At 50.1% G+C, this 25554-nt stretch overlaps 2 protein-coding genes across 3 annotated transcripts in view; both read left to right on the forward strand.

Moving 5' to 3' along the window:
- LOC309644125 (uncharacterized protein) overlaps positions 1-4881 on the forward strand; it is a 42171-nt gene extending 37290 nt beyond the window's left edge. Inside the window, exon 5 of the mRNA XM_082427583.1 lies at positions 542-4881. Coding sequence (XP_082283709.1) covers positions 542-757 — 216 coding nt within the window. The 3' untranslated portion in view covers positions 758-4881. The remainder of the gene's footprint in view (positions 1-541) is intronic.
- A 237-nt stretch (positions 4882-5118) lies between these two features.
- KIF3C (kinesin family member 3C) overlaps positions 5119-25554 on the forward strand; it is a 34718-nt gene continuing 14282 nt past the window's right edge. Inside the window, exons 1-3 of one of the 2 annotated variants that reach the window (XM_082427541.1) lie at positions 5119-7514; positions 24106-24207; positions 24859-24981. In XM_082427541.1, coding sequence (XP_082283667.1) covers positions 5982-7514; positions 24106-24207; positions 24859-24981 — 1758 coding nt within the window. In that variant the 5' untranslated portion in view covers positions 5119-5981. The remainder of the gene's footprint in view (positions 7515-24105; positions 24208-24858; positions 24982-25554) is intronic. The other variant, XM_082427540.1, reaches the window with a different exon arrangement.

Consider the following 25554-nt stretch of genomic DNA (forward strand, 5'->3'; position numbering starts at 1 on the left):
GAAGAAGGTGGAGTTAGTCCAGGTGAGGAGCAGATTGAGAGCTGAGCCTGGGGGCTCAGTACAGGGTGGTAGAAAGGGCAGGAGCTTTGGAGTTAGAGAAATTAGGCTCAAGTTCAAGTATTGCCACTTACCACTTGGGTTAGAGTGAAGGTTAGATAAAACAACTGTAACTCACCTATTAGGTGCTCAATACAGGGTAGCTTCTAAGGAAAGCTCTTTTTTAATATTCAGATTTTAAAATTTTTCAGATTTTTCTATTTTTTATTTTGGGGGTTGGGAGTGGGGAGTTAACTCCCCATTCACCAGAAATTACAGCAGAGACAGGAGAAAATAATCTACTGGGAAAAGAGGAGCTATTAGTAATCTAGACTTGGACATAGCTGGGAACCCTTGAGTGAGATAATCTCACACTGATTGAGAGCCCAGAAACTTCCTTTTCATCTAGGAACGGTGTCACATAGTCATGTCTCCCTCTGCTGGTAGAATTTGGTGTTGCAAGGTAAACCCAAATCTTGAATTACTTGCATCTGGAAATTTGCAGGCCCCTGGGAATATTGAAGCGCTAACTCTGCGTTCTTGGTGTGGTCTCACCCAGACTGTTACTGAGACCATACTGGAAGAAGATGCTGGTATGGGAATCCCCCGGGGAAAAAGAACTTTCATTGTCAAAGGAAATGAAGCAAAGGGAGCTTCTTCCTCCTACCAAGCCAACGATGGGTCTGGACTCTTAGGAAACTGTCACTCAAACCAGGACTGAGCAGCAACTGTTCTGCCATCTTCACGGTAAGCTGTCCCCATGGCATAGGGGAAAGACCCCCAGGGTTTCAGTTTTGGAGTCTGAAGACTGACTATGCCACTTGGTGACTGGGTTTCCTTCCTTAGTCACTTAATTGGCCTAAAGCTTAGAGTCCTCACAATATGGGGATATTAATATTTTCCCCTTTCCTGGGGTTGATGTGAGGATAAAGTAATATAGATGATCCTACTCTATTAACTGTAAATCACTCTACAAATATAAGAGTTTATTACTGTCACTTCTTTGTCTTGCCTCTCCATTTTCTTGCCCTGAAGATCGTGGAGCATTCATTCATTTGCTTAGCAACTGATACTGATTACCTAAAGTACACAGAGTTCTGTGCTAGATATGGGGAAAGGAGACACAAAGACAAAAATCACAGCTCCTGTCTTCAGGGCGGCACATATATGGTGAGGGAGACAGATTCAGTTAACCACATTACTAGTCAGACTATGAGTACTATAAGGCTAAACAACGAGCTATAGAATCATGAGGAAAGGAAAGATTAATTAGAAAGTAGAATCAGGGGAGTCAAAGAAGGTTTCCCAGAAGAGGTGATATTCATATGAAGCACAAATTCATATTCATTCATTCATTCATTCATATTTATTTTGTTTATTTATAAAAATATTTATTGAGCATATCTATGTGCCAGGAATTAGACTACACATGGTCCCCAACTTATGATGGCTCAAATAATGACTTTTTGACTTTACAATGGGGAGAAAGCGATACGTATTCAATAGAAACTATGCTTCAAATTTTGAAGTTTGATCTTTTCCTGAGCTAGTGACATGCAGTATGATATTCTCTCCTGGCTGGGCAGTGGCAGTGGCAGTGAGCCACAGTTCCCAGTCAGCCACGCAATCATGATGGTAAACAACTGATACACTTACGACCATTCTGTACCCACACAACCTTTCTGTTTTGCACTTTCAGTACAGTGTTCAATAAATTCCATGAGATATGCAACACCTTATTATAAAATAGTCTTTGTGTTAGATGATTTTGCCCAACTGTAGGCTAATGTAAGTGTGCCGAGCATGTTTAAGGTAGGCTAAGCCATGGTGTCCGGTAGGTTAGGTGTATTAACTGCATTTTTGACTTAAGATATTTTCAGTTTACGGTGGGTTTATCGGGATGTAACCCCATCATAAGTCAAGGAAGATCTGTAGTAATTGTGGATACAAAAATGAATGAAACAGACATGTATTGTCTTCACAGAACAACAGAGGAGGTAGATGAATTATTATTTAATTACAATTATGCTAAGTTCTATAAAAGAAATACAGGGAACAATGAGAACATTGTTCTCAAAGGGACATAACAGCTCTGTAAACAGCTGTTATGTAATACAAAGGGACATAACCTAGGTGGGGAAGTCAAGAAAGGTACCCTAAGGAAGTGACATTCAAGCTGAGAGCTGAAGGATGAAGATCAGGTATCTAGGCAAAGATGGTGAGGATAAATGTTCTATGTAGCAGAAACAGAATGTGTAAAGGCCCTGTGGTAGGAGCTGGAAAGGAGGTGAAGAAGGCCATTGGAACTAGAATACAGGGAGCAAGGAGGAAAGTGGCCTGAGATGAGACAGGAGATATTGGGTAGGTACCAGGTCATGTAGGGCCTTGGGGGCTGCATTACTGATTTGGACTTTAAGAGCAACGAGAAACATTGAAAGTTTTAAAGCAAAGGGTGACATGATCAGACATGTGTTTTTAAAAGAATACTTTGTAGAGAATGGATGGGTGGAGGTAAGAGTAGACCTAGGGAGACCAGATTGGAGGCTATAGTGGGAGGCCAGGCTAGAGAAGATGATGGCTTGGATTATGATATTGGCTGTGGAAATGGAGAAGTTGACAGATCTGAGAAATATTTACGAAGTTGAATTGATAGGATTTGGCATTTGAATAGATATGTTGAGGGTGGGGGAAGAGCTGTTTACAGAGCTAGGGACCATTCTTGGAGCAGCAAGTTTGGAGGGGAGGATGATGAGTTTGGTGTTAACAAGTAGAATTTCAGGTACTTGGGAGCTATCCAAGTGGCTGTATCAATTAGAGAATTGAATATATAGAACCGGAGCACAGAGAAGTCTGGACTGGAAACACAAATTTAGGAATCATTTAGACACTTAGTGAAGCCATAAGCTATAGTGATCACTAGAGGGTGGCATTGGAAGAAAAAGAAGACTTAGGACCATTCAATGGTTAGAGTTGAAAGAGGTCAGTTGGTTAAGGATTGCTGAAAAGGGAGACACAGGATGTGAACAACCTTAAATGCAAAGGACAAAAGGAAGGAAAACTACTATTTCTTGAATGTCTTTTATGTTCTGGGAATTTTCACATTCATTATCTTATTTAATCCTCATGTAAACGCTGTGAGCCAGGTAAGCATTCCTATCCTCACTTTTTCCACTGAGGAAATAGCTGGTCAGAGAAGTTGAATTAATTTACTTACTGTCACACATTGTAAGCAATGGGATTCCAATGGGATTCCCTCCTGTGCTGGAGGATCTGGGCAAGTGCCTTGCCAGGTAGTGACATTGGGTGGGGAGAACAGGGCCAGAATCCCTTTTACCCAGCGCTATAGTGCCAAGCAGGTAAGCCAAAGCAGAGAAAGGGTAGTCCAAAAAGCAAAGCCAAGTGCAACAGGAAAACAGTTCAAGAGCCAAATGGTCCATTCAGAAGTCAGGTTGCCAGAGCCAAGAGAGGTTAGTCTACAGAGCCAAAACCTCACCCAGTAATTGGTCCAAAAATCAAGTTAATCACAAGCAGTAGAACTTGATCAAAGAGAAGGCTAAGGAAGGCCAGGAAACTTCAGAACTGGGGAAGCCACCAGCTAAGCCTCAAGCTTCCAGTTGAGCTGGCATATGGGTCCTGGGTATTCGAAGATGGGGAAGAGGTGAGGAGACAGGTTTTGTAGAGTTGAAGAACTAAACAAATAGGCCCTCGAGAGAATAACATGACTGGAAATGTTTTGTGGAAAGGTTCTTCTGGTGCCTCTGTAAAGAAGGGCCTCAAGGTGGGAGAATATGGACAACTCAGATGCAATGCATAGATTCAACTCCCCTCTGCAGAGTGGAACATGGGTAGGACACTGGCTTGGTCCCTGGGCTTGAGGAATCATACTTGATTTGTATCCTAGAGGAAAAAATATGAAGACCCCAAAGTGGAACACCAAACACAGGCCTGGTCTGTCAAGGATTCTCAAGGAAGCAGGAGCTGTCAGGCAAGCCAAGCCAGGACACATGCATGTATTAAGGGCTTGCTTAAAAATGAGTCTTCTCATTGGTACAGAACTTCAGGAGGATCAACTTCAGAACTTCAGGAGGATCAGAACTTCAGGAGCCTCAAAACCACTTTAAAACTAATTGTTTTAAATAGATGAGGAAACTAAGGCTAGAGCAAGATAAGTGACTGCCCAAAGTCACACAGTTGGATGGAGATTAGAACTGCAACTTGAGTCCAAGTTTTGTTTTATGCAAAGTCTGTGTCTCTCCCTGTTAAGGAAAAGAGATTGGTCAGGGAAGGCTTCACAGAGGAGGAGGTGCTTGAACTGCCCACGCAGCAGGGCACCAAGTACAGAAGAGTAACAGGGTGCTCCTGGCAAAGGCACAAAGATGCAACACAGCACAGCCAGAAGGAAACGAAAAATGGTTCCTAAAATTGTGAGCTCCTTGAGGACAGGAAGGTCCAGCTCCTAGAATGAGGCCTGAGGTTTAGCAGGCGCTGGGTGACTGAAGGAATGACTGTGTGGAACACAGAGTCTCTCTAGGAGAGTAGCTGGAAGTGAGGCTGGGAAGTGGCAGGAGTCAGAAGACGGAGAGGCTTTTATACAATATGGAAGGCTGGTGTTGGAGGAGGGGAGGGGACGAGGGTGCATGTGCGGAGAGGATGTGTGGAGAGAATCAGCTGGAAGCTGGTTCCAGGAGAGAGAAAAGGAAGGCCAGAAGTAAACCAGGGTAGGGAGAGGAAAGGACAGAGTCAAGAAACATTTAGGAGTTAGAATGCCTGGCAACACCCTTACGGGGAGGGGTGACATGTACGAGTCTGCCGGCAGAAAGGCAGGAGCAGAAGAGAGACAGAGGATGCTGGTTGTGGAGGAAACAGGTGTGGGTAGCGGTTACCCCGCATCCCACCCCCCACCCCCACCCCCACCCCCACCCCCACCCCCACCCCCACCCCCACCCCCAGCTAGGCTGCAACCTCAACAGTCACTCCGGGGGCAGAACGCCAGAGAGGGAGGGGCCTTCCGGACTGGGGAAGTCATTAGCAACCTGCCAGAACCGGGTTAACAAAGGCAGGACTACAACTCCCAGCATGCTCCGGCCCAGTGGGGTGACGGCGGGCGGTGGCTGCGCTGCACCCGTCTGGTGCGCACAGGACCTGGGTCTGCACCGGAGCCTGTCATTCCGGAGGGGTCTGTGGGGGTGCGAGCGGGCATGCACCCGGGTCCCCAGCTCACTGGCGGCGCAGGGCTCGCGATTCCCGCCCCACGGCCCCGCCCCTTGCCCCACCCCAGCCGGGCGGCTTAGCCGGGGCCGCAGCGCGGCGGCAACATCACTCTCGCTGCCGCTGCTCCGCCCCATCGCCTTCTGTTTTTCTCTCTCATTCTCCGGTGGCGACGGCGGGGAAGGAGGAGGCAGAGGCAGCAGCAGCCGCGCTGGCTGCAATGAATGATCCCCCAGCTGGGGGAGAGGACTCCAGGTGAGCCTCTGCCCTCGGGAGGGCCGGGACCCCCGGTCGCCCAGGACCTGCAGCCCCCCGCCATGGATCCCTAGAGGAGGAGGAGGACAAGGAGAAGACAGCTCTGCCGCCCACCCCCATCCCATTTTCCTCTTCCTTTATCTCATTGTTGCCGTAGCTGTTTACGGCAGCGCTCCCGCTGCCCCAGCATGGGGCGGGCTCCGGGTACTGCCATTCGGTGGGCGCTGCTCCCGCGGCTGCCCGGCGATTCTGCCTAATTCTCCCTCCGCAGCCGGTGCAGCGAGGACCGGAGAGCGGTGGAGGCCCGGACTGCAGCAGCGACGGGGCCACCTCCCAGCATCCCCACCCTAGGAGGCTACAGGCGTATTGAAGAACGGCGCCTGGGGGCTGGGCCGGCCCCGCCGATCCGGACCTAGGGAGGACAGCAGGACCGCCTAGGCTGCGGAGAGGGGTGCGGGGGTCAGGAAGGACAGAGCAGCAAGATGACCAGTAAAACCAAGGCCAGTGAGGCCCTGAAGGTGGTGGCCCGGTGCCGCCCCCTCAGCCGGAAGGAGGAGGCTTCTGGTCACGAGCAGATCCTGACCATGGACGTGAAACTGGGCCAGGTGACACTGCGGAACCCCCGCGCTGCCCTAGGGGAGCTGCCCAAGACCTTCACCTTTGATGCCGTGTATGATGCCAGCTCCAAGCAGGCAGACTTGTATGATGAAACCGTGAGGCCCCTGGTAGACTCGGTGCTTCAAGGTTTCAATGGCACCGTGTTTGCCTATGGACAGACCGGCACGGGCAAGACCTACACCATGCAGGGGACCTGGGTGGAGCCCGAGCAGCGCGGGGTCATCCCCAATGCCTTTGAGCATATCTTCACCCACATCTCGCGCTCTCAGAACCAGCAGTACTTGATCCGGGCCTCCTACCTGGAGATCTACCAGGAGGAGATTCGGGACCTGCTCTCCAAGGAGCCTGGCAAGAGGCTAGAGCTGAAGGAGAACCCTGAGACAGGCGTCTACATCAAGGACCTGTCCTCCTTCGTCACCAAGAATGTCAAGGAGATCGAGCACGTGATGAACCTGGGGAACCAGACCCGGGCGGTGGGTAGTACACACATGAATGAGGTCAGCTCCCGCTCCCATGCCATCTTTGTCATCACCGTGGAGTGCAGTGAGCGTGGCTTGGATGGCCAGGACCACATCCGTGTGGGCAAGCTCAACCTCGTGGACCTGGCTGGAAGTGAGAGGCAGAACAAGGCAGGCCCCAACGCAGCTGGAGGGACGGCCACGCAGCCCACGGGTGGTGGCGGTGGTGGAGGTGGTGGTGGTAGCGGAGAGAGGCCTAAGGAAGCCTCCAAAATCAACCTCTCGCTGTCAGCCCTGGGCAACGTGATCGCTGCTCTGGCGGGCAACAGGAGCACCCATATCCCCTACCGGGACTCCAAGCTGACCCGGCTGCTCCAGGACTCTCTGGGGGGCAATGCCAAGACCATCATGGTGGCCACCCTGGGGCCAGCCTCTCACAGCTACGATGAGAGCCTCTCCACCCTGCGCTTTGCCAACCGGGCCAAGAACATCAAGAACAAGCCCCGGGTGAACGAGGACCCCAAGGACACGCTGCTGCGGGAATTCCAGGAGGAGATCGCCCGCCTGAAGGCCCAGCTGGAGAAGAAGGGGATGCTGGGAAAGCGGCTCCGGAGGAAGAGCAGCCGCAGGAAGAAGGCCGTGTCAGCCCCGGCTGGGTACCCTGAGGGGCCCGTGATGGAGGCCTGGGTGGCCGAAGAGGAAGATGACAACAACAACTACCGCCTGCCCCAGGCCACCCTGGAGTCAGCCTTGGACAAGAACATGGAGAATTACCTGCAGCAGCAGAAGGAGCAGCTGGAGGAGGAGAAGGCGGCCATCCAGGATGACCGCAGCCTGGTGAGCGAGGAGAAGCAGAAGCTGCTGGAGGAGAAGGAGAAGATGCTGGAAGACCTGCGGCGGGAGCAGCAGGCCACAGAGCTGCTTGCAGCCAAGTACAAGGTAAGAGCCCCCGAGGGAGCAGGGGCTCACCAGAGGTCCCCAGAGGGATCTGGGCTGGCAGACTTTTCTTTGAGGGTCTGTGACCTGGCTGGAAGCAAAGCGTCCTGCCCTCCTGCCAAGAGCTCCCCTGGAGAAGGCAGGCAGATTTCTGCGACTCTGGACTGCCAGGCAGAGCCTCCCTGGAGCACCTAGGAGGACGGACACACACACACACACACACACACACACACACACACACACACACACACACACACACACACACACACACACACACACACACACACACACACACACACACACACACACACACACACACACACACACACACACACACACACACACACACACACACACACACACACACACACACACACACACACCCCAAAGCAGCAGGCAGTCCCTCAAGCCAGTGAGCTTGGGCTGGTCTGGCCTGCTGCCTGTCCATCTCTGCCGGTGGCCCCCAGTACGGTCAGGTCCAGGGACAGCCAGGCAGGCACTCAGCCTCGTTTGGGTGTGGGTTCTCGCTCTTGCCTGGCCGCCTCCCTTGGGACGTCCTCCCTTTGCAGCACCATCAAACCTCACACCATTTTACTATCTGACGTTTGAACACTTCACAGTTTACAAAATGCCCCACATACATGATCTCATTTGATTCTTATGGTAGCTATCCGGGGTCCTGGTTCTTAAACCCCCGTTTTACTGGTGAGGGACCAAGGCTCAGAAAAGTGACATGACTGAGGTTCCATCCTACAAAGTGGCAGAGCTGAGCTGGAACCAGTGGCCCTTGGGCGCTTTCAGTTCTTGGATGGCGAGGCAGGATTATACACGGGCCCTGCTCCCTGTGAAAGTGGTCCAGTGGTCCCCTGGGCCCATTGCGTAGAATCTTAGGAAGGAAATCACGCAGAAGGTTGGAAAGAGCACGGAGTTCTACGCTGGAGACCTGGCGTCTTGGCCTAGCTCTGCTACAGCTCATTGAGTGACCTTGTGTACGTTGCTTCTTCCCTTCCTCAAGCCTCAGTTTCCCTTTTCGTAAAATAGAGGGTTGGCCTGGGTGATCTCTGAGGTTCTTCTGATCTGAGAAACAAACCAACTGGCCCCCACACCCAGGCCTCATCCTAGTAAGATCCAATTCCCCATTGCCCTGAGAGATATCAGGGCCTCAGTGTCCTTCCTGAGCTGCTCCCTTCCCTGGGGAAGCCTCCAGGCCCCGTTGGAACTAAGCTGCAGAGGCCCCCTGCCTGGCCAACCACAGACCTGTTAAGTTTCAATGCTGCAGATGCCATGACTCAATGTTCTAGGCATTTCCAGGTCCCTGGAATCCTTAACACTGAGGGTTGGAGGAAGAACGCAAGGAACCGTGAGCTGATGACTTGCTGGGGAGAGCAAAACATTACCAGTTCTTACTCCCTCTCAGGAGTGTGGGCTGGGGTGCAGGGAAGCCCTGCCTGGGAGGGAGAGTGGCAACGGCTTGAAGAGGGACAGATGAGCTACAGGCCATTGTCTGTGTTATGGGAATGTGCTGCTACACCAGGGGCTCTGGCCTTGCTTATTTAGTATTTAATTCACCTCCAGGAGCTCAGCAAGGGTTATGCTGAGCCGCTTCCTCAAAGGGATTGGTACATTTGGGGTCCTCCTGGGAGAAGCAGGATGTTAAAAGCAGGACAGTTAGACTCAGCTCTCCCAGGAGGAAGGGAATCCAGGCAGTCCAGTGCTTCCCACCAGGAAATCCTACATGGGCAATCTGTCATCAGTTTCATTACCAAGAGCCCCACCACTACCCCTTACTCTCTTACCCCACCCACCCTTAAAGCTGGGGGGCAACGGAGGCTAAGAGAGTGCACTTCAGCCCTGAGGAAATGGGTAGAAGGGATGAAGCGAAGGATCCAATGGGATTTCCCATTGTTGGCCACTCCCTGGCCCCCTCAGTAAGGTTCTTGGATCTAAGGCAATGTGGGGCACGGATAATGGGGCTGTCAAGAGATCAGGGCGGCCAGCGCCAGAATTCTTGTATCAGAGGCATAGCCCACAGAATCCCCCATCTTACAGCTGCCAGGGGCCTTCGAAAACCGAGGCCCAGACTTGCCCAGGGCCACACAGGTGAGTTAAGGAGAGCCAGACTCTTTATACTTGGTCCGGCTTCTTTCCATGACACCAGAGTCCTGATGTTGTTAACCTGTGCTACTTGATAATCAGAGTAATTCATTTTTACGTAACTCTTTTATGTTTTAATCTCACGGAATCCTCCCAGCAACCTCAAGAGATGAGTATTACTATCTCCATTTGACAGTGATGAAAACCAAGGCTGGCGACTGTCTCCATGACCTGGGCTAATAGGCAGGCGGAGCCAGGACTGGAGCCCAGGTCTTCTGATGGCCCCAGACCTGTGCTCTTTCCAGGTCTCCACGGATTCCTCCACATTTGCTCTCTGTGTGACTCGGGGCAGAGGCCTTTGCCCCTCTAGGCCTCAGGTTTCCATTGGCCTGATGAGGGGAAGTCTGACACAGCTCCCTGAGGACTGGGTGAAATGGTCATTATGTGCCAGGCTTTCAGATATAAGTGAAGGGGGAGGGGTGCCTGGGAAATTCCAGGAGGGGAATGATTCCACATCCTGTGACTTCTTGTCACACCCAGCCCTGGACAAACAGCAGCCAGCAAGCCCTGAATGGAGCCTAGATAGAGGACCCCGACCTCCCTGTAGTCCTTAAGGCACTGGTGGTTCAGTGTCGGATGTTTCTAGGATAGAGGAAACAATTTGAGGGCTCTTGAGGGATCCACTGGGTAATGAGGGGAGGAGCATGTGAGAGATAATCCCAGGCCTGCCCATTTCACAGGGTTGTGCTGAAGATCAAATGAGATCATTAGTGTGAGGGCATTTGAAATAGGTTGAAAGCACTACATCAGTGGAGGGCGTTAGCAGCCACTGGGTGGCTTCTGTCCGCCAAGCAGGGGTCCAGTGATCTCTAGGACTGACATCTTTGTCGTTGGCTTAACGCTTTCCTTCCCCTGCCATCCCGGCTGCCTTGCCATAACCCTGCAGCCCTGGGAACAGCCAGGCGAGGAAGATCCGGGAGCCCTCCGAAGGCGGGAGCTCCGGTCCCTCCTGGAAATTAGCTGAGCTTCTGCTCCCCATCTGCAACACACTCTGGCTCCCACTTTCTGAGTTTCAACAACTCCCCTTGTTGCCTCCCTCGTTCCCTTCGTCCAGTTCGCACCACCCCTGGGGGCAGCTGAGCGGTAGCTGATGCGACCCAGTGCCCTCATTCACTCTCTCTGACTCATCTTACAGTCTGTCTCGCCTGTTTTCCCTGCCCGCCACCTCTAGGCTCCCCGTTCCCTTTGTTCTCCCCTCACTGTGTACAAACACCATGCCTGTCTCCTGGGAGCCTCCTTTCATATTTACCTCGGGCCTCAGGGGATGGGAGGGTGTGCAAATGTCTGAGGGTTTGTGATTGTTATCAATGCCCTGTTTATCAGTAGTCATTAGCCATCCATACTTACCTCGTGTCTCCGGGAGGCGGGGCTTGATAGCATACTAGACCTGAGAGGTAGGGAGACTTGGTAAAGTCACAGGCAGACCCACAGCTGAGGTTATGCCTCTGCACAATGGCAACTCCAGTGTTTGTGCACAATGCACGTATTGCAGTGAGGACTGGGGTGCCTGTAGCCTGATCGGGTGAAGGCCCACTTTAACTGTGCAAGGAACATTTTTAATGACTGTTTTAATTTTGAGCTTAATTTTTTGAGGGCTCGGGCTAGATGATTTCTAAAGCTTTGATTCTAGATCTTTAGAGGGAAAGAAGAGTATGTAGGGGAGGCAAGGGCTGCAGATGAGACAATATGCAGGCTGGAACTGACAGGAAGAGGTAGAAACAACAGCACTGCTTGTTGATCCCCAAGTAAGTAGGTCTGGAGGGAGGGGGCGGGGTGCTGCTTGGCTAGAGCCCAACTCTCTCTGTGGTGGGTATGGGAAAGAGACCCTGCAGAAGCCGCCCCCAAAGCCAGAGGGATGAGGTCACTACAGAGAGCACAGACCGCATTGAATTTTTACTGTCTATTTGTGGGTCCCTCTTCTTCCTCCCATTTCTCAGCATTGGCATTAACCGTAAATAGTTATGCAAGAGGAGTTTCAAGCCCGAGAAACAACAATAATAGCAAGAATAATGCCATTTACTTAACACTTGCCATGAGCCAAGCCCTATACCATATGTTGTATACAGATTATCTCATGTAATCCCTACAAGCACCTTCCATGAAAGGTGTTATTCCTGTTCCCATTTTATACATGAGAAAACTGAGGTTTTATGACTTGCCCAAGGCCTTATGGTTTGTATATGGCAAATCTAATTGAGCCCAGGTTGGTTTGACACAAACTTGGATCCTCTTTTATGCTTAAAGAATCAGGAATATTGGGCTGGGAACTGGTTGCTGGGGAGGTGGTGAAAAATGACAGGAGCTGGTGTAAACGTGTTGAATTTAAGGTGACAAGAGTCCCGTAGGCAGCAGGAGGTGGAGCAGGGGAGTTTAGAAGCAAGCACAGGACTGGAAGTGGAGTTTGGGGGCTCATCTGTAGAAGAGGGCTCAAATGAGACCCCTGGCCCTCTGTTCTGGACCCTCTCTCCTTTTATGTAAGTGACTCCCAAATCAAGGTCTCCTGTCCAGGTCTTTGCTGACCTTTTTTTGTAGAGTGCTGTTTTCAGAGCATGGATATCAGAGTCAGGCAGGCCTGGGTTTAGTGATTTACTAGTTCTGAGACCTCGTTTCCTCATCTATAAAATGGGATAGTAACAGTACCTATGTCATAGTTCTACTGAGACGATGATAATCGACATTAAAGCACTTTGCACAGTTCCTGGCATGTAAGTGTTCGTAAATAATAACTTTATTACTGTTATCTTCGACTGCTTAGTGGATGTTTTCACTTGACTACCTTCCTGATATGTTAAACACATCACATTTTAGTCTGGCATTCAAGGCCTACCAGAGTCTGGCTGTAATATATGTCATCAATCTCGCCTGCCTAAGCAAGAGATAGGAGAACCTAACAGCCAACTCGTCTACCCCATACTTTAAACTCAGGATGTACCTCACTGCCCTCTGCTGATTGCACTGTTTTTGTATCCTCGATTGTCCTGGTAACCAGGGAGTGGGAGTTATGGGAGCAGGTTAAGCTCAATGTAAAGAACTTCTTAATAGTTAGAATTGCTCTACTTCTAGAGATAATGGGCTCCAATCCCTGGAAGTGTCCGAGGAGAAACTGAATCTCACAGTTGCTCTAAAGGGATTCATGTACCGGAAAAGCCATTGAACTAGGTGATCTTTAAAGTCCCCTCCTCTTCAAAGTCCTTAATTGTTAAAAGTAGTATTTTTAAAACAAAATATAAAATGTTCGGTTCATCTTTTTGAAAATTAAGGTGACAGGATTTAAATGTTAATGTAGGAATTCAACCAATAATAGAGATATTTCCAGCTCTCTATCATGGCCAATTAGAGAAAGACAATGAGAAGAGGAAAATAGAAGAAAATGGGAGGAAAGACAGGAAAGAAGTAGAGGGAGACAGTGAAGAGGGGAAAGAGAAATGGAGTCACAGAGTCGGGAAGAAAGAAGGAGAGAGAGTGCGTAAGGGGTGGACAGCAGGGTTTCTGGGGAGAAGAAACCCCAACTGGGAGAGAAAATGCTCTGGAGGAGAGAGGGAAATAGTATCGTTCCACTCTCCTGATCTTGAGGTTAGTCTCCAAATAGGGCTGTGTCCAGTCTCTAGAGACTCCCCGATAATCTGGGGAGCGTCTACGATACCAAAACTGACCTGGTTCCTTCCACATGTCCCCAAGGACACCAGCCCCATGCCAGACACTCTGAGACGTACAGGGCCGGGTCGTCAGGGAACTGTGTGCACCCGCACCTCCGTTCCAGCTGAGTCCTCCATGATCCTTAAGAAGCCTCACCGTAGCGAGTGACCAGAGCTCCAGGCTGGGTCTGGTATCTAGGTCAGAGTCCATGGCCTCTTGGCACCGTTGGGAGCAGTAACTTTCATTCCTTCGTCTCCCTGGTGCGTGTGGTCAGTTAACAGAATTTCCATGAGCTGGGGGCATTTGGTAATATAAAGATTGGACCTGCAGGAAGCGTTTAAGACTAATACATTTGCATCAGAGGTTCTGGGATTCAAGTTATGCTGGGGCTCAGCAGGCCTTTTGGTCCAGTGTTGGGTGTCTCTTGCTGTGTGTTGGCTGGCGGAGTGTATTATCATATTGCCCTTAGTCATCTCCAGCCCCCGGATAGCGCAAGACTGGATGAAGTGGCTGTGATAATGTTCTCATTGTGCTCTGAGGACTAGGAGGAAGGGCCTGGAATTCAGCGGGAGAAGGGTACCCCCCCCCGTCTGTGCCCTGCCAGCCTGCTGTCCCTGGCCAGTCTGGGGCACTTCTGGGGCCAGCTGGGCCTGAGAGCTGCTGAATCAGGTAGCCTGAGTAGATAAGAAAATGGTCTCGCTTCCCACCAATCCAGCCCTTCAGACATGGGAGCTGCACAAGGCAGACTCCTGTGCTCAGAGCTTATAGGGCACCTGTACTGGTGCTTTGGTGTATATCTAGAATTTTTAATACCCCGAGGAATTCCTGGGCATTAAATCCTGGTCAGACTAAAGACTTACTTTCTGGTTGTCTCCTTTTCCTCTCAGATGTACTTAACTGAGGGGTGCCAGGCCCTGGGTTGAACTGTTTCTGCGGTGGTAGGTAGTGGACCTGCAGGCTTTCTCCTGTCTTCAAGTGAGCCAGCAGAATAATAATAACAACAACAATTGGAATAATAACGATAGCTACCATTTCTTTAGTGCATGTTTAATGCCAAGTACTCGCTGTATTCTCGCATTGTTTTATTCAGTCTTCACAATAGCACCATGAAGTAGTAGTGTTTTAATCTCCATGTGACAAATGAGGATACTAAGGCACAGTAACAACGAGAGGACAATCCAAGGTCACATGCCTGTGAAGTGTTAGCACCAGCATATGAGCCTATGTCTGCTTGACTCCAAAGCCCACCATCTTCCCCTCCACACTGTATCACCAACTCAGAAAGGAAGGCTTCATGCCAGATCCCTGGCTGATAGGCCCCAGTGGGAGCTCTTGTCTGCTGAGATGCTTAACTCAGCTCTGTCCTTCCACATGATGCAAACCCCCAGCCTCTGACCTCAGCCTAGAGCCATTCGTTCATATAATCGGCAAGTCTTTTTTAACACTATGACCAAGAATACAAATCAGTAGATAGGGTTAACTTTGTCTTTAAATTGTTTAAATTTCTGGAATGAATCACAAGAACTCACTAATAATGGTTATCTCTAGGGATTTTAATAGGAAGGGGGCTTTTATTTTTCACTTTATAGGTTTTTTACAACAAGCATATATTACTTTGTTAATTAAACAAAAACATATCTAAAATTTTTAAAGGGGAAAAATATATAAAAGAAATGTGTTAATACATGGTTAGAAGATTGGCTTAAATGAATAATTGAGGGAAATCCAGAGTTGATAATAATTTTTAATGATACCCAATTATTGGTAATCCTGTGACTTTGGACAAGTCACTTCCCCTCCCAGGGACTGTAGGAAATGATCGGTAGATGATTCCTTGCTTTCTGCACCATTTGCCTATTCATCTTGGAAGCAGCGGGTCAGGAGCCCAGGGTGAGAGAGCAGCCTGGATGAGGGGCAGTGAGGGCTGGAAAGGAATGACCAAGCATTACGTGGAAGCTGGAGGCTGAATGACCCAGGATCTGTAAAATACTGAGTCTGCACTTTATGGACCCTTAGGTCTCATCCATTGCTGGCTTTGTTGCGTTCTGTTGTCTGGCTGGGTTTGCATCCCTGGTGCTGGAGAGAAACCCTTTAGCACAACACAAATAAGTGAGGGAAGTAGGGGAGAAAGACAAGGTAAGGATCAGATCTGAAGTGCTCGTGGTTTTCTTACTCAAGTAGATGGGCTGATTTTTTTCTTCCTGCTTGTCTCCAAGGTGGACTGAAGCATTTCTGGGCATCCATACCCTGTCCAGTGCAAGGCTGGAAGTAGAGTCCAGCTTACCTCACTCCCCAGCCAGTATGTTTCCTGATCTCTAATTGTTCCTTCTTCTTGATGAGAGAATTACTAGCATTTGAAAGACCATTTATGTAGTTTTTTGAACCATCCAAGGAGATGCAAGGCAGGAAACTCAGACTCGGTTTCCTGATTTATGTTCCCCAAGGCAGAGAACCACTGAAAATAGCACTATTCTTCCCCTCACCATTGTCTCTTTCATTTCTTCTTCCCTTACTGCTGGTTCCTTGAGATCTATAACCAGTGGCCACAAAAGGAGAAACAGGTCTGTGATGGTAGGCATGGCCGTATTTCCTAAGAGGTGGGAGCCAGGATTGTTGCAGTAGTTGTTTTGTTTTGCTCTTTGTGATGAGTGGTGGGTAAATGTCAATGAGGTACTGAAACAGCAAGTAACCGCTGACATTTGATTGTACATTATCATTTACCAGGTAGTTCCACATCTGTTATCCAACTCACCATTCTTACCCAAAGCCTGCAAGGTTAGTGGGTATTTGCCCCATTTTACAGATGAGAAAACTGAAGTCCAGGAGCTGATGCCCTAGATTTCTTAGCAAATAGGATGGTAGGGTGTGTACCAGGATTCAAGTTCTCTGACTGACATGCCCAGTGCCCTTTATATCTTTCCACCATGGAATTGTGAGGTAGCCCTTCCCATGAGCATTAGGGTTTCAACCTCTCTGGGGACCCTAGTGTTACTGACGACCTCCTCCCACACACACAGTTAAGAGCTCTATCCTGCTCATCTCAGAGGCCCCTATAAGAACTTCACACAGGCAGAAGCATCTTCAGCAGAACCCTGCCTGTTTCATCTGGAAGAGAAAGAAATGGTGCCCTGAGCTTTCCTGATGGTTCCTGAGGTGGCAAAGGTGCTAAGACCAAATGTTGCTTTTCTCCAAGGCACCTTTCTGCCTGAACCCAGGAGAAAGCTGTGGAACAAGAAAAAGGGCACTGGACTTGGAATTAGGAGGCTGGTGTTTAAATACTACTTCTGCCACTTACTGGCTCCATAACCTCAAGCAAGTCACTTCACCTGTCTGAGCCTTAGTTTCCTTTTATGTCAAATGGGGATCATACTCGTTATCTCATAAGGTTCTTATGATGATGAAATAGGATGATTAATGCAAAAAGGACGTAGCCCAGCCACAGGCACATGTCAAGTCGCATCTGAGACTGCAGTCTCCTGCAGAATGTCATAGATTAGCTGGCAGTGGCAGCGCAGAGCCTGTTTGGCTTCTCTGTAAAATCATCCTTGATGATATCTCCTCAGAAGGGTGGCTGTCTGGGCCCGGCTGTCTCCATTCTGGCTTTCCAGATCAGCACTTAATGAGTGCTGGGGTCTCCTTTCTCCTCCTGATTTTGCACTTCAATTGCTCCTGGAATGGGAAGAGGTGAGCCTCTGAATATCCCAAGCTGTATCTGCAAGCTGACATGGTCCCTGTGGTGATCTTGGCTGTTAAATGTCACAGCAGCTGACCTGCCTCTCATACGTGGAATCAAGGACCCTAATCGAATTGGGAAATTATTTGGAGAGTGCATAGTCAATATAGGAGTAGACACACATACCGATTCCTTAATTATGAGACTCCAGGCTTAGAATTCTCCATCTCCGGGCCTCAGTTTTGTCATCTGTAAAGCAAAGGGGGTTGCGGTGATTCCCTGAGGTCACCTTAGTTATCCGGTGATTCGTTTCCCTCTTGCAAGAGTCAGACCGTGTCCTTGGAGCTCCCAGCCCTGTCTTTTCCACCCCACAGCCTCTGCTGGCCTTTTAGTTACAATGGACATATTTAGAACCAGTAGAACCAAACCCAGTCCTGTCCACAGGCCCCACCCACCTGGACTCTTTTGCCCTGAGACATCACAAGGGCAGCATTAACTGGGGCAGCTAAGAGCTCTAGGGAACTTTTCCTGGGGACTAGAAACCCCATATTCTGCTTAGTACCCTCCCAGCCTGAAGTGGGCCCAGGGATTTGAGGCACCCCTGTCCCTCCCTGCCCTCCTTAGGTGATTAAAGTTAAAGACAGAGATCTCTGAGGAAAAGGAGGAGACGGCCACTGGTATCCTCCGAGAAATGGGGGAAAGCAAAAGCAAAAAAAAAAAAAGCTGTTTCTAAGCAAAGAACTGCAGCCCTGCATGACATATTTCAGAGGGTGGGGGGTGAAACAGGCAGCAATGAACTGAGACTGGGGAGAAGGGGGCACTGAGGCCCTGCACCTGGATTGGGGCCCACCCCCATATTTCGTGCCAGGACCAGCCCCGTCTTCTAGCACGAGGCAGGTTCTGTCAGGCAGGCTTGGCTGAGAGTGTGGGCTGGGCCGGTGGGCAAGACTTGGCGAGAAACCGATAAGGCACATTCGGTTGTCATTGAAACCACATCTGTGTCGGGGGGGCAGGGTTAGGCAGAGAAGCATAGGGGCAGTGGACATATGGAACGGGGTGATAGGGGCAGTCAGGCATCGTCCAGGAGCTCTCTTCATGGAGCCCAGGGCCCGGCCAGAAGGAGACATCCTGAAGCGAGATGTCCAGGTCCAAGGAGGAGGTTTAACACGAAGCCTGATGAGCAAGAATCAGCGCAGAAACCAGCCCTGGGAATCATGTCACGGGGGCGGCAGTGGGAGGAGGGTTGGAACTTGGAGGCCCTGGTAGTCTTGGCTGATGCATCAGATTCCAGGCCTGATTGGCAGCTCAGATTCTGCCTGACAATGTCCAAATGGGTTTCTTGAGCTAGGTGTGGGCAGCTGGAGAAGGTGTGGGCCGAACAAACAAAGAATTGTTTTGAATCAGGTCCATCTCCTCACTTTAAAATCACCAAAAAAAAAGCATAAAGGAGCATTTTGTAAAAGGAGAGATCAGACCTTTGCAAGCCTACCGCAAAGGTATAGAGAATATAAAATAAATGGGAGGCTCAATTTTATATCTCTTATTAAGCAAAATTGAAAATCATGATAATACTTCATGACTATGACATTGTAATAAAAATGGTTCCATTATTTATTGCTGGCAGTGGTTTAGAAAGGTAACGTGACAGTATGTTCTAAGATATACGAAATGTTTATAACCCTTTGTCCACTCCAGAAATTTCCTTCTAAGAAAGTCATCTAAAAAAGCAAAAAATTGGGAATTCCCTGGCAGTCCAGTGGTTAGGACTTGGCGCTCTCACTGCCGAGGGCCTGGGTTCAATCCTTGGTCGGGGAACTAAGATCCCACAAGCCACGCTGCTCGGCCAAAAAAATTATATGCACAAGAGTGATTATTGTAAACATTTACCAAACAACCAAAATGTCTTATAATAGGGGTTAATTAAATGTATTATAAATCATCCACTCTAAACATTATGCAGTCATTAAACATATAATCATAAACCTTATGGAAGTAACAGGAAATTCTTGAGATATTTGATGAAATGGAAGTAGCAGGACATAAACTTATATTTATACCATGTCTATAGATGTGAAAAAATGATGTGTGCATGTGGAAAAATCTGGGGAAAAAAGCTAATTAATTAGCTATGAGGAGGAATACGTGAATTTTTTCCCATTTTGTTTTATTTCTGTGATTATTTGATGTTAGTGCAATATTTTTTTCTGAAAGCGGAGAAAGACAGTAAAAGGTTAAAAATGTGTCCCCAGAATCCTTTAATGAACTGTGAGGTATTTAATCCAGTACCCCTGAGATAATACATTCCATAAATTTATTACCTTCTGTAAACAGAACTTCTCTTTGTTCTAAAACTCAAGGTACAAGCTCTTACTCTCTGTACCAGGGATTGATTGGAAAAGCCTGGAGCTTTCCTTGTCACACCTGTTTTGATGGTATAATTTCCAGGTCCATCCTCTTAACCTTTCTTTGTCTTTGCCAACTAAAGAGTCCTATTTTTTTTAGAGTCTCTTACAATAGCCCTTGCATGGTTTTAGCCGCCCTTCTCTGGATCTTCTCTCTCCTTCAAGTCCCCGGAGATGCAGCAAGGGACTACACACAGTTCTCCAGATTCAGCTGCATCATAGTTTTATATTAGGGTAGAATGATTTTTGTTTTGTTTCCAAAAAGCCTTGGTGATGGTGCCTGGCCAGATGCTATTAGCTTTTTTAGCTGTGGCAGCATATTAAGCCAACGTCTTCTGGGAACAATAGAGAATTACTCCCCCTCTTTTCCCTCTGTTTTGGTTCATAACTGATCGCTCACAGCTATCATTTAATGAGTAGAGTGAAGATTACTTTTTCCCAAAATGTAAAACTCTCACTGAAGCTCATCTGCCATTTTTTGGTCAGCTCACATGGCCTAGAAATTCTCCTGCTTTTTACAACCTGCAAGAATCTGAGGGCATCTGTGAAGTTGGTATTTCACCTGTGCACCCTTTTTTGCATGATTTCTGATGGAAATCAGTACCCCCATTTAACATTTGGACATTTTTCCACCTAAAGAGGTGCCTGTTTATTTCTGTTTCCTTTCCCTTATCCCCCTCCCCTTTCTCTGTCTCCTCACCCCCTCCCCCATGTAACTTTGAGTAACCTCTGATGTAGGACCTTGCCAGGAGCATTTTAACCTCTAAAGTTCTGGCCACTGGCTTCCCCATGGACTGAAATAATCTATTTTGTCCCGGAAAGAACTCTTGGAGATTAGTCAGACATGATTTCCTCTTGCTGGAAACATGTTGGTTTTCTTTTAGCAGGTTCTGCTTCCTAAAGCACACCACACATTGTCTGCAGTAGGAAGAGCATGGGCTTTGGAGCCAGGCAGACCTGTGTCTGGATTCTTCATATAAATTGAACAGCTGTGATGTGACCTTGGATGGATTACTTAACCTCTTTGAGCTTTCAGCAGAAAAATGATGGTGTTAATAGTATGCCACTTAAAACATATTGCACAAGTCACCTGGGGATCTCGGGTGCTGATTCACTAAGTCTGCGTAGGGCCTGAGATTCTGCATTTCTAACAAGTTCTCAGATAATGCTGATTCTGAGGACTGCTAAAAGCAGTGATTCCCAAATTTGCACACTGAAATCCCCTGGGAACCTTTAAAAACCACCGATGCCTGGACCTCACCACCTGCCCCATCCATTTCCAGTTTAACTGGCAGTGGGATGTAGCCTGGGCACTGAGCCTTTTAAAAGCTCCCAGGTGATTCTAATGTACATCAGAGTTTGAGACTCACTGCCTAAAGGTTATTAGCAGAAGTAAGTGTGAGACACCTGGCACATAGCAGGTGCAAAGAAAAGAATGGTTTTCTTTCTCTTGGTGCCTTGCCCTGTGCTTCTCTCTCCATCCTCATCCCCAGTCTTTACATCAGGTAGGAAAAAGCAGGGCATCAGGTAGGAAAAAGCAGGGCATCAGCTGTCACCCTGTGTCTTCCTTACTAGAGTCTCCTCTAGAGCATCTGGCTTGGGAGTTCTCACTGCCAGTTGTGAGGGGAAGGGACCAAGATAACCCTGCCATGTGGCCTGGCACTGGGAGTTTTAAAAGCTCCCCAGGCGATTCTAATATGCAACCAATTTTGAGAACTAGTGTCTTTCTATTCGGTGGCAAAGAGTGAAGAACACTAGGGCCACATAACATGCCAAGGGAAGTGTGAGGACTCAGGGCTGGAGTGGGCAAGTGTGTCCTAGAATGGGGGACCAGGCCAGACACCAGGTCCCCCCAAGTGCCATTACAGTTAGAGGGATCAATTATCCATGGCCTGCAGCAGTCGGGGGCTTCCTCTGTGGACAAGCAGAGCTGCTGCCTTCCTCCTTCCTCCCTCTTCACACCCAGCCCATCCCTCCTGCCAGGCTTCCCAGATGCCCAGACCCTGCTGCTCTGCCCTGTAGCCAGTGCATGTGGGTTGACCAATTGAAGGAGAAGCTGAGGTGAAGATCCAGTTCTGCTCTGGATGAGTGAGCCCAGAGAAAGGACCTGGAAGCCCCCCTCTGAGGCTACCCCAAGGAGTCCTTTCTGTTCATCAAACATATTGAGCATTTACTATGTGCCAGGCACTGTGCTAAGTCCCAAGGCTCAGATCCGAGTAAGACATGATTCCTGACCTGAAGGAGCACACAGAGGAGACAGGATGTAAACAAATGATGGGACAATATGGGAAAATAGTAGGAAAGTGTCCTAGCTATTGAGGAGGCCCAAGGGAGGAAATGTGCAGAGTTAAGGGAATCAGAGAAAACTTCCCAAGATGCTCAAGCTGTGTCTTGCAGAAGTAGCCGTTTTCCAGGTGGATGTGAAGCAGGGAGAGAAGCCTGGTCTTGTGAAAAGGCACAGCCCACTCAGGGGGCTGGGATTCTTTCGGCAAAGCTGGAGCACAGAGCACATGTGGGGAGTAGGTGAGACCAGCCTACGGGGCCAGTAACTGCTACAGACTTTGTGGTTCATCCTGCAAGGAATGGAGGCCCTTTCAATAGTTTGCAGTAGAGGAGAGGCACGTTCAGACTTGTGTGGTTGGCGGATCCCCTTGGGTGTCACGTGGAGAGGGCTGGAAGGGGAAACTGAGGTGGGGGGAGATCCTGGCAATGATCCAGGTGAGTCACGGGGACCACAGTGAAGTGAGCCGTTGTGATGAGGATGAAAAGGAGGGAAGGAGGTGAGCTGTACCAAGAAGACAGACTTGATAGGATTTAATGACTGGCCAGATGAAGGGGGTGAGTGAGCTGCAGGGCAGGGACTCAGGTGAGGTGGGTAAGGTGCCTGGGGCACACAATTTAAGGAGTCACTCATGCAAAGGGTAGACAAGTGTGACCGTGAGAGAGAAGGAGTCTGTGCTGTGGAGGTGGGTGGATGGTGAGATGTTAGCCAGGAGCAGAGCCTGGGGGAGGTACTAGTGCAGCCCTGGCTACGCTGCCACAGGGAGGGTGCCTTGCTTGGCAACAGCTCCCTCTGAGGCTGCATGGGGCGGCTCTGACTGGCCCTGCTTCACTCAGTGTCCTCTGTCACTCTCACACAGCCCAACCTCTGACCCCACAAAAGCAACCTTCAACCCCTGTCCCGCTCTGTCCTCCGTGATGGATGGTACAGGGACCCTCTGCTCCCCTATTCTGCCAGCACTCCCTGCTTGGAGAGCCCTCAGGCAGGTCAGTGGCTCAAGGTGATTTCAACCTTCCAGGAGGCCTGGGATGAAATCAGAGGACAGCTGGCGTGCCCTGGGCAGCACCCTCTGACTAGCAATAATGAAAATGCGTTTTCTAAAATTAATTAATTTATTTATTTTTGGCTGCTTTGGGTCTTCATTGCTGCGCGCGGGCTTTCTCTAGTTGCGGTGAGCGGGGGCTACTCTTCGTTGCGGTGCAGGGCCTTCTCATTGCGGTGGCTTCTCTCGTTGCAGAGCACGGGCTCTAGGCACTTGGGCTTCAGTGGTTGCAGCACGTGGGCTCAGTAGTTGTGGCTCGCGGGCTCTGGAGCGCAGGCTCAGTAGTTGTGGCGCACGGGCTTAGTTGCTCCGCGGCATGTGGGATCTTCCCGGACCAGGGCTCAAACCCGTGTCCCCTGCGTTGGGAGGCGGATTCTTAACCACTGCGCCACCGGGGAAGTCCCTGAAAATGCATTTTAATGTAGTCACAACTTACACAGTTTCCCCTAGTCCTTTATGATTTAAGCTTCAGATTCAACCAGCACCTATGGAACGTCTGTGCCAAGCGCTGGGTGTGGGTCGGGCTGGGTGTGCTGCGCACAGCGCAGGGGCTCAGTGGGGAGACTGGCGGGGAGCTCAGATCTCACCCTTGTTAACTAGCTGCATGACCTGAGGCTAGTTGCTCTCAGTTTCTTTACTTGTTGCCTGGGGTCTTTCTGGGGGTGAGGATGGAGACACCTGGCAGGTAGCGGTAGCACTCAGCAGATGTTTGCTGGCTTTCCTTCCCGGAGCAGAGGCGGCTCCAGGGTTATGGACGTTAGAGGTGACGGATAACTCGGCCGAGACCTTGCAGTTGGTGGGTAGAGCCCAAGCCTTTCTGACCATCTCCAAAGCTCATGCTGCTTCTGGGGCCCCACGTGCCCCTTAGTGCTGCAGAGTCTTCTCCCTTTGGCTTTTCTTCTGTTTTCCAGCTGAAGATTAGAGCCTTTCCTGCTGCCTGTGTGAGAACCCCCTTCCTGAGTCAGGAGCCAGTTACCTAAAGGGCCGGGCTGCCCAGTGACTGTATCCGGTGTCTCCCCGCCTCCTAACGCCAACTGGGTGCTGTTGCCAGGATTAGATTGCCGCCCGCACTCCCTTCCCAAGCATGGTGAACCAGCCTTCCGTATGTCCAAAGCAAAGCTTCCATAGCCAAAGCAAACAGATCAGGTGCCCTGTATTCTCTGAGGGATTCCCTCTCTTTGTCTCACCTAATGGTCCTGCTGAGAATGGGAGCCTTGTGCTGGGGCCCAGGAGGCTGGAGGGGAAAACTTCATTCTTGGTGAGGGTCATGAGGCGCCTTCTGGGACACATCTTCTGTCCCCTCCTGGAAGGACCACAAAACAGGGAAGCCAAACCTCTCAAGCTGGGGCTGCCGTGGCCCTTTGAAAAGCCCCAAAGCCCATCTCTTCACCCCTCTGTGTTCCCAGGCCATGGAGAGCAAGCTGCTCATCGGGGGCAGGAACATCATGGATCACACCAATGAACAGCAGAAGATGCTGGAACTGAAGAGGCAGGAGATTGCCGAGCAGGTAGGGCTGGGGGCTTCAGGTCCCTGGGTTGGGTGGGAGGAGGCACATGGCCTTGAGGTCACACGGGGGTGCTTAGGGCAGTGAGCCGTCATGGACTCAGGATCCCTGGAATTACAGTGCTGAGCACCTAAGGCATGCTGCCCTGCATCCCATGGGTCCACTGCCCAGGTGGTGGCTCTCCATGATGACAGCCTCCCTAAGGCACCTGGTACTAATTCCTGGGCTTTCCACAAAGGTGTGAGTTCTTTGCCAACTGCAGGACTGTGTCCTAAATCATCAAGAACCACAGTTTGTTGGTCTTACCAATCAATTGTGATACTACATGGGAGAGGCTGAGGCAGCTGGAAAGCCAGTATCTGGGCATCGGTATACGTGGCTGACACCCCTGCAATGCCCCAGCTGTTAGGGCTGAGGTCTCCTTCCACGGGGGGCAGTGCCTTGGCAAAAGCGTGGCCATATGAGCTGAGAAGAAGGTCCAGAGAGGCTCCACTGAGGATGGGGTGGGAGCAATGGATGTGGGCCACGGGGTGCTCCCTGCGCCCTCCTGGCCGCTGTGGTCATGACGAAGCCAGGTTCCGTGCTAGGCAGAGCTCCCTGGGGCTTCCCCAGTACGTGCCGCTCCACTGAGTCCCGTGCCCTGCCCTGGCCTAGAAACGCCGCGAACGGGAAATGCAGCAGGAGATGATGCTCCGAGACGAGGAGACCATGGAGCTCCGGGGCACCTACACGTCCCTGCAGCAGGAGGTGGAGGTCAAAACCAAGAAACTCAAGAAGGTGAGATGCCACACCAAACTGGGTCAAGGTGTGTAAGGGCCTGGCAGCCTCTGCCCGAGACGTCACCTGCCCAAGGGGAGTGTGCTTTAGCGACCCCTCCCCACTTTGCTTGAACTGCCGACCCCCTGAGTTACACTGCGTGGGTGCTGGGGTGAGAGCGGGAGGAGGCGGGAGTCCGGTAGGGGTGGAATAGAGCCTTTTCTCCTGGGCCAGGAGGGGCCTGATAGGCTGGGAACACTTTTACTTCCACTCTCCAGGGTTGCCATCCTCGTGGTCCTGGGTAACTTCCCCCTTTACTCTGGTGTCACCAGTGGGTCACAGTTTGGATAAGCAGGCACAGAGCAGGCCAGGGGAGTGGTGGGGAAACCTGAGGAGACTGGAGCCTGGGAGAGCTCAGAGAGGGAGCACAGGGCTCTCCAGGGATGAGAGTATTGGCCGCCAGGACCCTGCAGAGTCCATGGCCAGGGAAAGGCGTGTGCATGAGCTGAGGGCCTAGGGCAGGAAGTGGCAAATTCCAGTCTGGATTCTGCGAAGAACCTGGAGAGCCCTTAGATTGCTGAGGCGGCTGCCCCA

Source organism: Balaenoptera physalus, assembly GCF_965194825.1.
Source record: "Balaenoptera physalus genome assembly, chromosome: 15".
Lineage (NCBI taxonomy): Eukaryota > Metazoa > Chordata > Mammalia > Artiodactyla > Balaenopteridae > Balaenoptera > Balaenoptera physalus.